We start from the raw sequence: 16,705 nt of genomic DNA on the forward strand, positions 1-16,705 counted from the left end.
GAAGTATCAACAACACCCATGCCAGATAGTTTTGTTTCTCCTGAAAATTTATATTTTTTGACTATGGTTGTTTTTCAAAAAAAAAAAAAAAAAAAAAATCATTTCAATTGTTCAAGACAACAGGCAAGAAACAGAAGGCTTGGGATATATACTGAGCCTCTTAAATCTTTACTCACCGTGTTTGTGCTGATCGGGAGTGTAACCTAGATTCACTGAATTTTTAGCAGGATATGCTACAACTTGAACCACAGCTAAAGACCATTTCAGTGTCTGAGATATTACATGCAAACAATGACTCTCTTTAAGATAACATTTCAAATAACTGATTTCTAAATGCGTAAGGAGTATTTTAAAATGGATTAAGATAAAGTATTACGGCATTATTTTTCTTTTCAGTGAACCTATTAATCATACCTTCATTTAAGCTATGTATACAATTGTCTCACTGTTAGCGTATGTATGGATTATGAACGCATGGAGTTATTCGAGCAACATATGGCGACTGAGCGAGGATGGCAGTTTTTTTTTCCGCCATCACACTCCTAAACCGCAAAGAGCAAAAACAGAGTTTGACATTATGGTGTCAGCAACAGCTGGATCGCGATCATAAATGTAGAATCGCTTTGACTCATTACTGCAAAATAATTTTAAAGAGTAAGCTAACAGAAGGATGTGATTTAAATTTAATTTTTCGGTCGAATGATGTAGGTATTATACAGTGGAAAGAAGAAGGCAATTGAAACGGTGTCTTGTACTGGTTCAGTCTAATATTCAATATTATTTCATTACTTACTTACTTACTTACTTACTGGCTTTTAAGGAACCCGGAGGTTCATTGCCGCACTCACATAAGCCCGCCATTGATCCCTATCCTGAGCAAGATTAATCCAGTCTCTATCATTATATCCCACCTCCCTCAAATCCATTTTAATATTATCTTCCCATCTACGTCTCGGCCTCCCCAAAGGTCTTTTTCCCTCCGGCCTCCCAACTAACACTCTATATGCATTTTTGGATTTTCATTAATTTACTAAAGTTTTGGTAATTGAAAGATTCGTCAAAGCTTTGGAGAAACATGCCTCACATCTAGAGGATGAAAATATTTTATATGAACATAGGTTCGGAAACGCTTTACTTCTTTGTTACAGCTCTTTTCACACAACTCTGTTTACATTGCATGACGAACAGCTCATTTTTATTTTTTGTGTGGAATGCCATCACAGTTATTATGTGCAAAGTACACTACACCCATTTAGAACACTGAAGACCAGAACTTTGGAAAACGTACAGAAATAGATGTACAGTAGTGGCAAAAAAGAAACCCGGATCGATCCTTGTAGCTGATTTCAGAGCCTTGTTCACTCCAGAGCACGATAGACTGGTAACTAAGACTTTCGTGGTTCGAATCCTGCCTGGGAAGGAAACTTTTTTTGTTCCTTATTCAAATTTATTCCCAATACTTTTCGATTGCAGCGATATTTTACTACTTAATTAACTTATTATTCCCAGAACTTGAATATTACCAGTCTATATATTTATATATAAAAGAACGCTGTGAAAACGACAAGGCCTACTAAGAAATAAATTAAATATAACTTACAATGAGTACATTTTTTTTTTTTGTTAATTCATATACGCACTTTGATCTAATTTTTAAAACTAATTTTCTATTCTCGGATTCAATGCCCTTACAGTTGAACACAGATAAGTTTACCTTTAGAACCTGCTTGTTCCAAGCTTCGAATTCTCTTATGTTTGAATTTTTTAACGAACATATATAAATGTGACTGTTAAGAATTACTCAAAACGAAGGCATATCTTACTCACTTCAGTGAAAGACTGACATAAGTGAGGAAAAGCTGCATAGAACTTCTACTTGAATTTTGACAGTGCCATAAACTTAGGCACAGTTATTTCGTGCTTTCGTTTTACAGTTTAAGACTAATGAATGAGAATACCGCCCAAAAAATCCTGTTTTTTATTTAGCGGTATTCCTAACTCAATTTATCAAATTTTTGCACTTGTGGCCCTCTTCTTCCCAAGGTACTATATGTGACAGCGTACCAGTATTTAACTAAACATCAGTTTTTACTTCTCATCATGTAAACAGAGGACGCGGGATGTGTTTGGTGTGTCAAGGACACGTTTTTTAATGTAACATAAGCTCTGTATGTCCAAGTAAACTCGAATGTGAAGACATTACTCGCAGCATGATTTCCGTTTCCAACAATGTGCATTAAGGACCACATTAGCAGAACGTCTACAGTTTCAGTTTTTCAAGTCTTTCTCATTATTATCATTATCGTAATCATAAAGATCACCACCAACTGAATTAGAACACAATGTCGTGTTTATATCATTGCCATCACTACTTGAATTAGGATGTATCTTTTGTTTGCATTATTATTATTATTATTATTATTATTATTATTATTATTACTATTATTATTATTATTATTATTATTATTATTATTATTATTATTGTTAACTGCACGCATTGTATTCTTCACCTGACATAATTAGGAACATTAAATCCAGACGTTCGAGATGGGCAGGGTATGTAGCACGTATGGGCAAATCCTGAATTGCATATAGAGTGTTAGTTGGGAGACCGGAGGGAAAAAAGGCCTTTGGGGAGGCCGAGACGTAGATGGGATGATAATATTAAAAAGGGTTTGAGGGAGGTGGGATATGGGGATAGAGACTGGATTAATCTTGCTCATGATAGAGACATATTGCGGGCTTATGTGAGGGCGGCAATGAACCTCCGGGTCCTTTAAAAGCCAGTAAGTATTATTATTATTATTATTATTATTATTATTATTATTATTATTATTATTATTATTATTATTCAATCATTCATTCATTCATTCATAGTTTTCTACCCAAGGGCAGGTCTTTTACTGCAAACCCAAAATTCTCCAATCTTACCTATTTTTTGCCTTCCTCTTAGTCTCAGCGTATGTTCCATTTATCTTAATGTCGTCTACCATCTGATACCTTCTTCTGGCCCGAACTTTTCTCCCATTCAAATGCATCCTTCAGTAGGCAGTTTCGTCTCAGCCAGTGACCCATCCAATTCCTTGTCCTCTTCCTGATCAGTTTCAGCATCATTCTTTCTTCACCCACTATTTCCAACACAGTTTCATTTCTTATTCTATCTGTCTATTTCACATGCTTCATTCTTTTCCATATTCACATTTAAAATGCTTTTAGTCGCTTCTCTTCACTTCGTCGTAATGTTCATGCTTCAGCCTTATAAAATGCCACATTTCACCCAAAGTACGAGTACTTCACTAGTCTCTTCCTTAGTTCTTTATCCAGAGGTCTCCAAAGGTGCTTCTTTTCTACTGAAAGCTTTCTTTGTCAAAGCTATCTCCTTTTTGACTTCCTGTTACTTCTTATAGTACCCCCAAAGAATTTGAAACTGTCCACTTGCTCCACTGCTTCATTTCGAGTTCGCAAGTTTAGCTTCATGCTTTTCTTCCGATAACCATGGCCTTCGTCTTGTTTGCATTGATCTTCATCCCATAGTACTCGCATCTGTCGTTTAGTTCCAGTAGCATATCTCTTAGTATCATATTCTCTTCTGCTAGCAACGCCATATCATCAGGAAATCTTATGCACTTTATTCTTCTTCCTCCTACTATCACTTCTCCCAGGTTCTGAAAACAATTTTTCACTAGATCCTTATGTTTAACAGGATAGTTGATAAAGGACATCCTTGTATTCCTCTTCCTATTTTACTTCTTTCTGACATTTCTTCTCCTGTCCTGACTTTCACTCATTGTTTCATATAAATATTACCAAATAGCTTCCACTCTTTTCAATCCACACCAGTTTTGTTCAGGATCCCTATAAATTTATTCCAATCCGCTCTGTGAAATGACTTTTATATGTACACAAATACTATATACACTTCTTTCTTCTTCTGTAGGCATCTTTCGTCACTTAGTCGTTGAAGTCCAATTGAATCTCTTGTATTATTATTATTATTATTATTATTATTATTATTATTATTATTATCTGAATTAACCACCAGCATAGCTCATGCAGTAGGTATGGATTTGAGTCCCGCTTGGCTGATTACCTGGTTGGGTTATTTACATCCGAGGTTTTCCACAACCGTAAGGTGAATGTTAGGTAATCTCACGGCCAATTCTCTGCCTCATCCCGCCAAATACCATCTCGCTATCATCAATTACATCGATGTTAAATAACTGGTACTTCTACAGCATCGTTAAATAATCAAAATAAAAGTAGAACATGTCTATTACGTCGTGTTTCATCTTCTTATCATGATGCCTCATATCAAATATTAATTTTTTCCCCTTATCGTCCTGCTTATATGAAGATTTTACACCAACACTAAACATTCACTATACTATAAATCACCCAAGAGAAAACCTAATATCTACAAACACGACAGTACAAAACGTTATTACTCCGCTGAAATATTGAACGTGATTCCCTCTACTATCACAGCGTGCGAATTAGCACGTGCAATCCGATTAATGACACTATATGTTAAAAGAACAGAGACTAGGTATCGCGCTGTAACGATAGATACAGTACTACAAATATTCAACTTGATAATATTATAGTTCACGATGCCGTACAGGAAGCAATTTCGAACGTACAAGTTCATAATTTAGATAATAATTAAAGACAATCTCTATTTCCAATCGAACACAGTCTGTTTCATTACAAAATAGCTAGTTATAGTTCGCAAGAGTGCTAATTATAGATGATTCATTTGGCTACTTCATTATATGCACGAAAATGGTTCATTGTTTTTGTTTTACATGTAGGACCTGTGTTACAATAATATTTCATTTTTTGTGAACATGTATAATAAAGTAAACAGCATAATTAGTCCAAAAAGCAATTTTCAGCAATTTTATTGGATGCTACGAGTACTGCAAATCTACCTACTATTGCAGTTAGTAATGCCTTAGATCATATATACTCAGATTGGTCGGCCTTTTAGTCTTTGACTGTAACAACTTTTGTTAGGTTTACTATGCTGCCATATAGTTGTTACATAGGGAGTCACATCATAACTCCCATTTGAATTGTATTAGCGACTGTACTGCCATCTCGTGTTCGTTTATGGCGGACGGATAGCGACCCTGGCGGTTATTCTCTTCAAAGTGCTACCGATTTTAACATAGGGATGAGTAGTCTGTTATATATATGATCTGGGGTAATACATTTAATTATTTCATTAGTGAAGACGAATTTCTAGACTTCAGAATATGTATAAAAGTACAGTTCTTAATATAAATAAATTTTGACAAAGTCGAAATAAGGAACTATATCGTCTACATCTAGTCTCTGTGATAAGGAATGATCTATTTTATTTCCGAGAATCGAACTTAGATCCACTGCATCTGTAGTTGAATATACTACGTGAGCCATCTCGCCAGAACTTTCAGAAATATCCCTAGGTTCTCTCAGCCCCTTATCAAATTGAGTACCGGATCTTCTTGGGGGTAAAAGACGGTCGGAGCGACCACATCACTTCATTCTAGTGCCGAAGTCATGAAAGCACGAAGCTCTACCTCCATGCCATCTAGAACCTCAGTGGTAAATAGGATGCCTTGCTTTCGTTAATATCAAAGTAATATGAGAAGCAATTACAATATGGGGGCTGTTTCATTTGAATTTATTATAAATTGATTAAATGGCCTACCATCTCTCGCTTTGGTATCTCACTTGGCAAAATATTGGCTTAGTATGACAGCGGCCCCGAGTTCAAATCTCGGCAATGGTAGAGTTGTATCTGTAATAGATGAAACTAAGGATGTAGTGGTTGTTTCTTAGGGCTCTTCCGTTTTTTTCTCTTCACTCTACCGACATTCTCCGGAATTCGCCGTTATCATCTCCAATCTGAAAACCGGGCACCATCTGTGTTTGCTTGACGCCATATCCATCGTTTGTCCGAAGATTGGTAATTACAATGACTGTTGATTGTAGCCTACTCACAGATCTATATAAGAGGCACCGGAGCTCCCACAGGTCCTTGCTTGCCTGACAGGGACATGACGATTATTTGAGGTGCGGCAGACCACCGCCAGGGTTATAGTGAACGGATTTAATAGATGGAGAGGGATGCGTAGTGTGTAATGCAGAAAAGTAGTAAATGCATATTAATGTCTGGTAAATACAATGATTTATTTATGTATTTTGAAATATCTTTTAAAAATAAACTCTGAATGGTTATACCACTAGCACAATAACGAGAACTGCATAAGGAAATTGAACTAAATTGATACATTTTCATTCATTTATTCCTTTATTTATTGAAACTTAAAAAAATCTGTGGTTGGTTGGCTTCGTTATCGTGATGGGGAGAAAAAAAAATTGAATTGTTTTTCTGGAAAAGTGAAAAAGGTTCCGAAATATTTCCACAGGAGAGTCTGACGTTTAGATCGAAGCCAAAGTCTTTCGGACGCCACATTTGAGCTTTATGAGAATGTAATTTTTCATTTGTAAAACTGGATGACAATTATGTTGCAAGAAATACAATGCTCATTGTTATGTTTGCAGGTGACTATACCATCTTTGAAGGAATTTAGGACGATGATTTCACTTTGGTGAGTTTTCATGCAATATATTGAATAATTTCGTAGAAAATTATTGTGTAAAATTGTATAAAGTAGTGTAGGAGAAGTATTTGATCGATATATATGAAATGTATTTACAACCTTCAATTTAATTTTCGAAATATAATGAAGTTAATATTAAATTAATCAATCCCGATTCGGAATTTTGGCAGGAATGTTGCTAGTTTTACTTTCAATATTAAAAGTACTGTGTTATGATGTGTTTTAAAATGTGCAGTTTTAAAAAAGCAATTGCTTAATAATAAATCGAGATGTTACAGCTGCATAAAGCCTAATTGAACTTTTATTAGCTGGGTTCTTGTCTCGTTTTCATCACTTGCATAGAGAGGAAGTAGTCATAACCATTGTATGACCATATCTATGAATTTATTTTATTTCTTTTTGTGAACAATAAACTATGTGAAAAGTTTATATAACATTTTCGGCAGTATTTAATTATTAATACAATATATAATACAATGCATTGTATTTTCTGGAAATATTTATCACCCCTTGCAAGCGAAGTTTATCTAAAACTTATTCTTAAACATAATATAATGTTATGGCGTTTTATGAACCTAGTACAGCACTATATCGATTATCAGTTAATTAGTCCACTGCAAAAATGTCCATCATTAATGTTCAATATAAAAAAAAATGCCGCCAGTCATCACAAAAGTCCAGTATAAAATATGTCCACAGTCATTAGATGGTCATTATCTTAAATGTCCACTGATATAAAATGCCCAGTATCAAAAATGTTCAGTCGTGAAATGACAATAAAAATGTTCAGAGTTATTACATGTACGGTAGTATAAATGTCCAGAACAATACGCCTATTTGTTAAATGTAAATTAATAATTTAACGATGGAACGAAAGTTAAATTTACAATATTTTGATTTGTAATTTATGCTTCTTGGTTGCGGGGTATCTTACATTTTTGTTAAAATAGCGAATTTGTATCATGGTATTCTGTCTCATTCTGTTCTTGTATTATGTTTTTTATAAATCTCCAAATATCCGGAAACCATTTTTTTAATTTAGAGTAAAAACCTTCCACTAAATCACTAAATTATTGGTTCTGAGACCACCTTGCAACGATATTTTATAGGAATTCCAAATAGGAGCTGCAAATCTTGGCGGTTAACTGTCCGAAAAGAACGATAAATAATCGTTTCTGTACTTACCAGTGTTGCCATATTTAGCGATAAGTCGCTAAATCTAGGGAATTTTGGATCAGTCTCGGCGACAAATTTTGTAAAATACGATTAACGACTTTTCTGCTGATTTTTATATTCTTCCGCTTTTTCCTTTCTTTTAAGTTAAAATATTCAACTGAAGTAATGGACTTCTTAGTTTTAGAAGAGGCATGGGTTCATGACTGAGTCGTCTAATGATTCATACGCGAAAGCCCTGATCTCATATATTTGTGATCAGTGATAAAGATGCTGATTCAATGATTCTGACGGGTTAGGTCTCTCTCTCAATGCTACTGCTCCAACACCCATAAACGGTGGCAACTTTGATTGTCACGTGACGAGTCGTGAGCTCCAACTAATTCTTGGTTCTTCCCCGCAACGCGGAGATTTTCCACTCCGAACCGACCTGCGGCAGTTGAGTTTTGGAATTTTGTGCCGAGAGTTCGTGTGAAGCAAATGAGACTGTAGTTTTTGCAGGTTTTAATATATTTTAATATATAAGATTTAAAAAATGTTAGGTTTCCCAAAAAAAAAAGAAGAAATTGTGATCAAAAGCTTGGGTGAAAATTTCCACACTTACAATTTGCCGGAAAGTGTAGTGTCAATGATTGGATCAAGCGCAGTGTATTCACAATCAGCTGTTCCCACACCTTCCACCTCAACATCACAGTCGTCAACAATACAACCAGACTCCGCAGAAGAGGGTGACGACGACGAAATTATATTTTTCTCCGCATACTTATGTATCTTTTTCTTATTTTTTATTTAGTGACATTTATTAATTTTTAGCGACATTTCTGGGAATTTTTTAACAAACTTTGGAGAGATTTAGCTACTTTTTGTTGAAAAGTTAGCGAGATTGTAGGGCGATATGTTAGCAACAGTGATACTTACCATATATTGAACATTTTGACTTGAGGACATTTCTGTATATTGGATATCTTGGTTTGTGGATATTTCTATATATTGAACATTTTGACTTGTAGAAATTTCTCCATATTGGGCATTTTGGCTTCAGGTCTCATTTGATTATTATAGGCCTATATATATTTTTCTCATTAAGTTAGGTTATGAAGTAACTTGTAAATTCGAGGATATTTGATAGAAAGTTGTACGATTATCCTTGATTTATTTACATAACTATAATGACATTTTATATCGTACATTAAAGTATGTAATTTGAATTAATAATAGTTGAGCGTAACGCATCCATGTAGAACGTGATATTGATATGAATTAACAAAAATCAATGGAGTAACTACGAAATATAATTACTGTACTTCACTGTTCCACGAAACTATGCGTTTGTTCCTTGTCTTGTAACTTTGTCTTACACCGCATTGGATTTAAGTCTGTATAACGAGGTAAAACAGACGAAGTCGGACAGAAAGAATTTACGTGAAGATTTTTGGGTAATACCAAATTATAATTTGCTATTACTTTATTACACAGTAAAAAGTAATACATATTTAACGAGGTTACAAAATAAGACGTCTACTACAAGAGCTTACTTTTATGAAATAAGGCATCAACATACAATGCCTCATATCACTGTTAAATATACAATAATTTGATATTCTAAGATGTAGGTTCTAGCAAATAAAAATGCACGAGTATGTTCAATACATAAAATTATAATGATATTACAAAATTTTATTAAGTGTTACAAATAATATTTCTTAAATTAACTGAAATATACTAATTTCTAACATAAATTAATAATTAAAGCTAGTCATTTATTTATACCTCCTTTTCACGACAAAGCTTAAACAAATGTAATGCATTTGTCTATCTAGCCTATAGGACTATTTTAAATTCAATATTGCATTCAAATCACGATCTATCTTACATTCAAGAATCTGTTACTGAAAACATTTCGTAATCTGACTTAATATTTATTACCTACTATGTACCAAATCTGAGTTAAATGTTTTCCATACTGAGTTTAAGTAGCTGATTTCCTTCAAGATGGAAACATAATAAAATTTATTATTAGAAGGACAGCTTGTAAAGTTTTATTACGTAGTAGAAATGGCTGGTCATTACAATATTTATTCGCATAGATATCTCGTATTTAAAATTGTTTATAGTGTTGCATATACACGTTGGGGACTTATCAATGTTTTATTTAACAAAGTTTGTTCCGTGCGAGAATAACAAACTAGTTTTACTATGTTTTTTTTTTTTACATTGGGTTAAGCAAACTAAAGTAGATTTTAACGGCACATTATTATATATAAGCGTTCAAATTGTTGGATATGCAGACGATTTAAATGTCATGGGACGAAGAGTTCAGGCAGTAGAAGAGGTTTTTAAGGACTTGGAGTCAGAAGCATCAAAAGTTGGATTACATATAAACGAAGATAAAACAAAAGTGATGGTACAAACTAGAGACCGAGTTAGAATAGTCACACAGCCCAATAAAAAAATTAGTAATTTTGTAAAGTAAATGACTTTAAATACCTGGGAGTATCGATTACAAATAAACATGATGAATTAATGGACATTAAAAATAGAATTACAGCCGCAAATAGAACATATTTCTCACTTTTGGGGATTTTAAAGTCCAATTACGTTCATAAGAAAAATAAACTAAGAATATGCAAAACTATAATTAGGAGTATATTATGTTATGGGTGTGAGACATGGACATTAACAAAGAAAACAGAAGGTATGTTGGGGAGGTTCGAACGGAAGATACTCAGAAGAATATTCGGTCCTATACAAGAAAATCAATAGTGGAGAATACGATACAACCAGGAACTGTATGAACTATATGAATCGCTAGATATAGTCACACATATCAAGCTGAGGAGACTGGAATGGGCGGGGCATGTTTACAGAATGGAAGAGTGGAGAATACCAAAGAAAATTTTGGAAGGAAAGATTTATGGGAGGAGACCTGTTGGAAGACCTAAAGATAGGTGGATTGATGCGATTACGACTGACTCCAGACTCTTCTTCGGAAGCGCTGCATAGAGAAGGATGGCGATGGATAGGGAAAGATGGAGGAAGAAGCTAGAGGAGGTTAGGGCCCAACATTGGGCTATTAGGCAGTAGTAGTAGTAGTAGTAGTAGTAGTAGTAGTAGTAGTAGTAGTAGTAGTAGTAGTAGTAGTAGTAGTAGTAGTAGTAGTAGTAGTAGTAGTAGTCTTACTATGTTTACATGGAGTATTCAAATAGATTTCAATACGATTACCGTATTGAAAATTCCATGAAAACGACAATTCAAAACGATCTAAATCTCAAGGTCGATACACCTAAAAAGTGGGATCAGATCGACCGGATCGTATTCAAATTTGCGTGAAAACGAGTATCGTATTCAAAACGACCTCAATACGGTAAGTACGTGATCGATCGTCATTTGTTTGATGTGACAGCTGTTTTACCAACAGCGAGAGCAATTACGTAGGTTGAAAAGGCGCGTTGTAACACATAATATTTTGTATTTTCCTGAAAGCCATTATTACCATTCTTCATTAACAGCCAGAATATTAAGTCTCCGCGTGGCTTATTAAGAAAACTCAACATTATTTATAGCTAAGGCCTACAGAGTGAATAACATGTTAATATGTCGATGACGTGTTAACCAACATAACAACTTTCGAAACTTCAGCTCCCGTATTCAGATAGTTTTCAATACATATTGGAAATTTCATGAAAAAAAGAGGATCGGTGAGATGGTATTCAGTATGGAAAATGTATTGAAATCTTTTTGAATACTCCATGAAAACATAGTCACTGTATGTGAACACAGATCCCGCTGGAAGATTTTAGTTCATTCTTGCCATTGAAGTTGATGATGATTAGTTTAATTGCAGACGAAAAATAACGATTTAAACTATTGGTACATTACTTAGTTGCTATTGGAGATGGAATTAAAATCAACTTGTTATAGAAAGTGCCTGACAGTTTTATGATGCTGGAGAGCACTACTCCCTCAACTTAACTGAGTGAACGACAGAAGAGTGACCTCATTTCTGCAACCATTCCTTGAAGTGCATAGACTTAGGTTGCCTTGGAAATTCATCACGTTGCCAAATTTCCACAAACATTAAGTAAATTTCCTTTAAATATATTATTTTTTTTAGTGTATACTGTACAGACAACGTTGCCAGTGCTTGAAATTTACAAGTTTCAAGTCGTTGCTTTATTAATTTTACTGATCGATCAAGTGACATGTTGATCTGAGAGTAAAGAGGAAAGTTTTAGTGTGATTTAAATGGATTAGGTTAAATATCTTTTCACTACAAATTCTATTAGCAGATAACAGTATGTACAGTAGTGGCAAAAAAAAAAAAAAAAAAAAAAAAACCTGACCGACCCTTGTAGCTGATACAAAAGGATCCTGTGCTGTGTATTGTGTCAAACTGTCGTAATTTAAATATGGATAGTGAAGCCAGAGGTATGTACTGCTATTTAATGTAAAAATACGCAGTTATATTTGCCGAATAGAGGTAGAAATGTAATATTGATGCCAGATGAAAATAAAACTCTCAAAGATTTTTCGTCTGTAAGTTTGAGGCGCTGAAGAAAACAAAAGACGGTAAGAATCGAACAAATGCAATAAATTTCATTGTTACTATTAATTATACAAGACGGATGTGTTTTGTGACTAGCAAAACTTAAATCTGTGACTGTGAAATCAGCTACAAGGGTCGGTCCGGTTTTTTTTGCCACTACTGTACCACTGCATTGTAATAATAAATTGCATCTAGTTATTTCAGTATTAAGTAATGCAAATTTGAGTTGTAACAAAATATCAATATTGCAGTAAATATACATGTAATGAATAATGGAAATATGACTGCTCTGATATGGGAATTTAAACTTTGAATTTTCTTCTCTCAAGACACTCTCTGCTGGAATGAATGATGTGATAAGTAAAGGTAAGAATTTATACCACAATATGATATTAGGTTAGTTATGCTTAGATTGTCGTTATGTCATGAATGACGTGAAGGCTGAGGTATGGCCAGGTTACAACTGAAATGTTTTGTGTATCGTAGCAATTGAATGGGGATACGTTTCTCGTGCGTAGCGTTCAACTGGTTTGTTTACGTTGCACTGCGATTCGTTGATTGGTTAACCATACAACCTCACTCTGCTTATACCACGGCAGAGTTCCATAACAGGTACCCATGCATCTGCATTGCTAGCTACGCTCACTCTTATCTTTCAACAACGAACACACTATGCATACTTAACCTTGTAGTCTCTGTGGGTAAATTCCTATCTTTAGTAATAAACAACATTACATTTTAAGAAGGAAAGCTTTGCAAGAGATACCCACTACATTATTAAAGAAAAGATAGGATGTTTTAAGAGTTTTGAAACGGAGGCCAATTATAATCGCAAGATATCTCAGAATCTGTTACAGTGCCTAATTACAAAGTTCGTGTACATTCCAATAGCAAACGCAGAATTCATAATGATTGCATCCTTTCTGTTATAATTTTTTCCGTTAGTGTAGACAGAGATTATTTTGTACGTATGTTACTAATGTATCGTGCTGACTATAATTTAAAATAATTTTCTATACCGAGTCCATAAATAAGGCACATACTTTTATGATTTAAAACCTTTACATAGCAGAAGCCTATCAATGAAAACCGTTTTTCACAGACTGGTTTTATCATTATTATTATTATTGTTATTATTATTGTTATTATTATTATTGTTATTATTATTATTATTATTATTATTATTATTATTATTTATCACACATCAAATGCGTGTTTTTCATTACTTTAATATGCGAATAGATACAATTAGAACAGCATCGATCTTGTTAAAAATAAAGTCCGCCATTACTGCATACATTCCAAGACTATATGACGATGGAATTTGTTCGTAAGCAGAAATTAAGTTTTTTCTCATCCTGGCATTATCAGAGGACAATATGACGTAGAATGACTGCAAGTGTTGCAATGAATGTCATTGTCACGGTAGATGGTACTGCCCCTCTGTTGTAGTATCCACCATACACCTGTAGACCGGCCGTTTCAATACTCTGCTTACAGTAATCTCCATCTGTAAAAAATTTGATAAAATATTATATGTAGTTTATATGGTTATTGAAAGATCACAAAAGATTTGGAAGTGGTGGTGGTGGTGGTGGTGGTGGTGATGGTAAAAGAATTGAAACAGTAATTCCTGTTGTTAAAGTAAACTACATTATTTTACGAATACGAGTAAAATTGTATTTTATTATTTTTGTACAAAACTAACTTCTTAACAAAGTTAGAGAACTTTCAAATCTTTAGTGATTATAAAAAGATCAGATACAATTTATGAATAGTAAAGAAATATTAACAGTAGGTAGATATTGCTGTTTTAGAATTAGATATGTACTTTTCAGAGAGAGATAAAATTAATAATTGTAAAATAATTTTTGCATTGAAATGTGAATGTCGGAAACTAAAATCTTGTTACTTCAAAAAGAGCTTTTTATTTCTTTTCAAATGTTCACATAAATATACTTTTTAGTACTCAAACTGCAAAAGAGACTAGGCCTATGCATTCATTTTATATCAAACTGCAAGAGAGATTAGTCCTATGCATTCTTTTTTATATAAACTGCAAAAGAGACTAGGCCCATGCATTCTTTTTTATATCAAACTTCAAAAGTGACTAGGCCTATGAATTCTTTTTTATATCAAACTGCAAAAGAGACTACTCCTATGCACTTTTTATATAAAACTGCAAAAGAGACTAGGTCCATGCATTCTTTTTTATATCAAACTTCAAAAGGGACTAGGCCTATGCATTCTTTTTTATATCAAACTGCAAAAGAGACTAGGCCTATGCATTCTTTTTTATATCAAACTGCAAAAGAGACTAAGCATATCCATTCTTTTTTATATTAAACTTCAAAAAAGACTAGGCCTATGCATTCTTCTTTATATCAAACTGCAACAGAGACTAGGCCTATGCATTCTTTTCTATATCAAACTGCAAGAGGGACTAGGCCTATGCATTCTTTTTTATATCAAACTGCAAAAGAGACTAAGCATATCCATTCTTTTTTATATTAAACTTCAAAAGAGACTAGGCCTATGCATTCTTCTTTATATAAAACTGCAACAGAGACTAGGCCTATGCATTCTTTTTTATATCAAACTGCAAAAGAGACTAAACATATCCATTCTTTTTTTATATTAAACTTCAAAAGAGACTAGGCCTATGCATTCTTCTTTATATCAAACTGCAACAGAGACTAGACCTATGCATTCTTTTTTATATCAAACTTCAAAAGGGACTAGGCCTATGCATTCTTTTTTATATCAAACTGCAACAGAGACTAGGCCTATGCATTCTTTTTTATATCAAACTGCAAAAGAGACTAAGCATATCCATTCTTTTTTATATTAAACTTCAAAAGAGACTAGGCCTATGCATTATTCTTTATATCAAACTGCAACAGAGACTAGGCCTATGCATTCTTCTTTATATCAAACTGCAACAGAGACTAGGCCTATGCATTCTTTTTTATATCAAACTGCAAAAGAGACTAAGCATATCCATTCTTTTTTTATATTAAACTTCAAAAGAGACTAGGCCTATGCATTCTTCTTTATATCAAACTGCAACAGAGACTAGGCCTATGCATTCTTCTTTATATCAAACTGCAACAGAGACTAGGCCTATGCATTCTTTTTTATATCAAACTTCAAAAGGGACTAGGCCTATGCATTCTTTTTTATATCAAACTGCAAAAGAGACTAAGCATATCCATTCTTTTTTATATTAAACTTCAAAAGAGACTAGGCCTATGCATTCTTCTTTATATCAAACTGCAACAGAGACTAGGCCTATGCATTCTTTTTTATATCAAACTTCAAAAGGGACTAGGCCTATGCATTCTTTTTTATATCAAACTGCAAAAGAGACTAAGCATATCCATTCTTTTTTATATTAAACTTCAAAAGAGACTAGGCCTATGCATTCTTCTTTATATCAAACTGCAACAGAGACTAGGCCTATGCATTCTTTTTTATATCAAACTGCAAAAGAGACTAAGCATATCCATTCTTTTTATATTAAACTTCAAAAGAGACTAGGCCTATGCATTCTTCTTTATATCAAACTGCAACAGAGACTAGGCCTATGCATTCTTCTTTATATCAAACTGCAACAGAGACTAGGCCTATGCATTCTTTTTTATATCAAACTGCAAAAGAGACTAAGCATATCCATTCTTTTTTATATTAAACTTCAAAAGAGACTAGGCCTATGCATTCTTCTTTATATCAAACTGCAACAGAGACTAGGCCTATGCATTCTTCTTTATATCAAACTGCAACAGAGACTAGGCCTATGCATTCTTTTTTATATCAAACTGCAAGAGGCACTAGGCCTATGCATTCTTTTTTATATCAAACTGCAAAAGAGACTAAGCATATCCATTCTTTTTTTATATTAAACTTCAAAAGAGACTAGGCCTATGCATTCTTCTTTATATCAAACTGCAACAGAGACTAGGCCTATGCATTCTTTTTTATATCAAACTTCAAAAGGGACTAGGCCTATGCATTCTTTTTTATATCAAACTGCAAAAGAGACTAAGCATATCCATTCTTTTTTATATTAAACTTCAAAAGAGACTAGGCCTATGCATTCTTCTTTATATCAAACTGCAACAGAGACTAGGCCTATGCATTCTTTTTTATATCAAACTGCAAAAGAGACTAAGCATATCCATTCTTTTTATATTAAACTTCAAAAGAGACTAGGCCTATGCATTCTTCTTTATATCAAACTGCAACAGAGACTAGGCCTATGCATTCTTCTTTATATCAAACTGCAACAGAGACTAGGCCTATGCATTCTTTTTTATATCAAACTGCAAAAGAGACTAAGCATATCCATTCTTTTTTATATTAAACTTCAAAAGAG

The 16,705-nt window shown here is 33.7% G+C and overlaps 1 protein-coding gene across 1 annotated transcript in view; it reads right to left on the bottom strand.

The window, feature by feature from the left end:
* Positions 1-13,546: 13,546 nt before the first annotated feature.
* The window catches only part of LOC138694697 (angiotensin-converting enzyme-like), a 197,051-nt gene continuing 193,892 nt past the window's right edge, over positions 13,547-16,705 (bottom strand). The window contains exon 13 of the mRNA XM_069818683.1: positions 13,547-13,840. Coding sequence (XP_069674784.1) covers positions 13,698-13,840 — 143 coding nt within the window. The 3' untranslated portion in view covers positions 13,547-13,697. The remainder of the gene's footprint in view (positions 13,841-16,705) is intronic.

This window comes from Periplaneta americana, chromosome 2, assembly GCF_040183065.1.
Source record: "Periplaneta americana isolate PAMFEO1 chromosome 2, P.americana_PAMFEO1_priV1, whole genome shotgun sequence".
Taxonomy (NCBI): Eukaryota; Metazoa; Arthropoda; class Insecta; order Blattodea; family Blattidae; genus Periplaneta; species Periplaneta americana.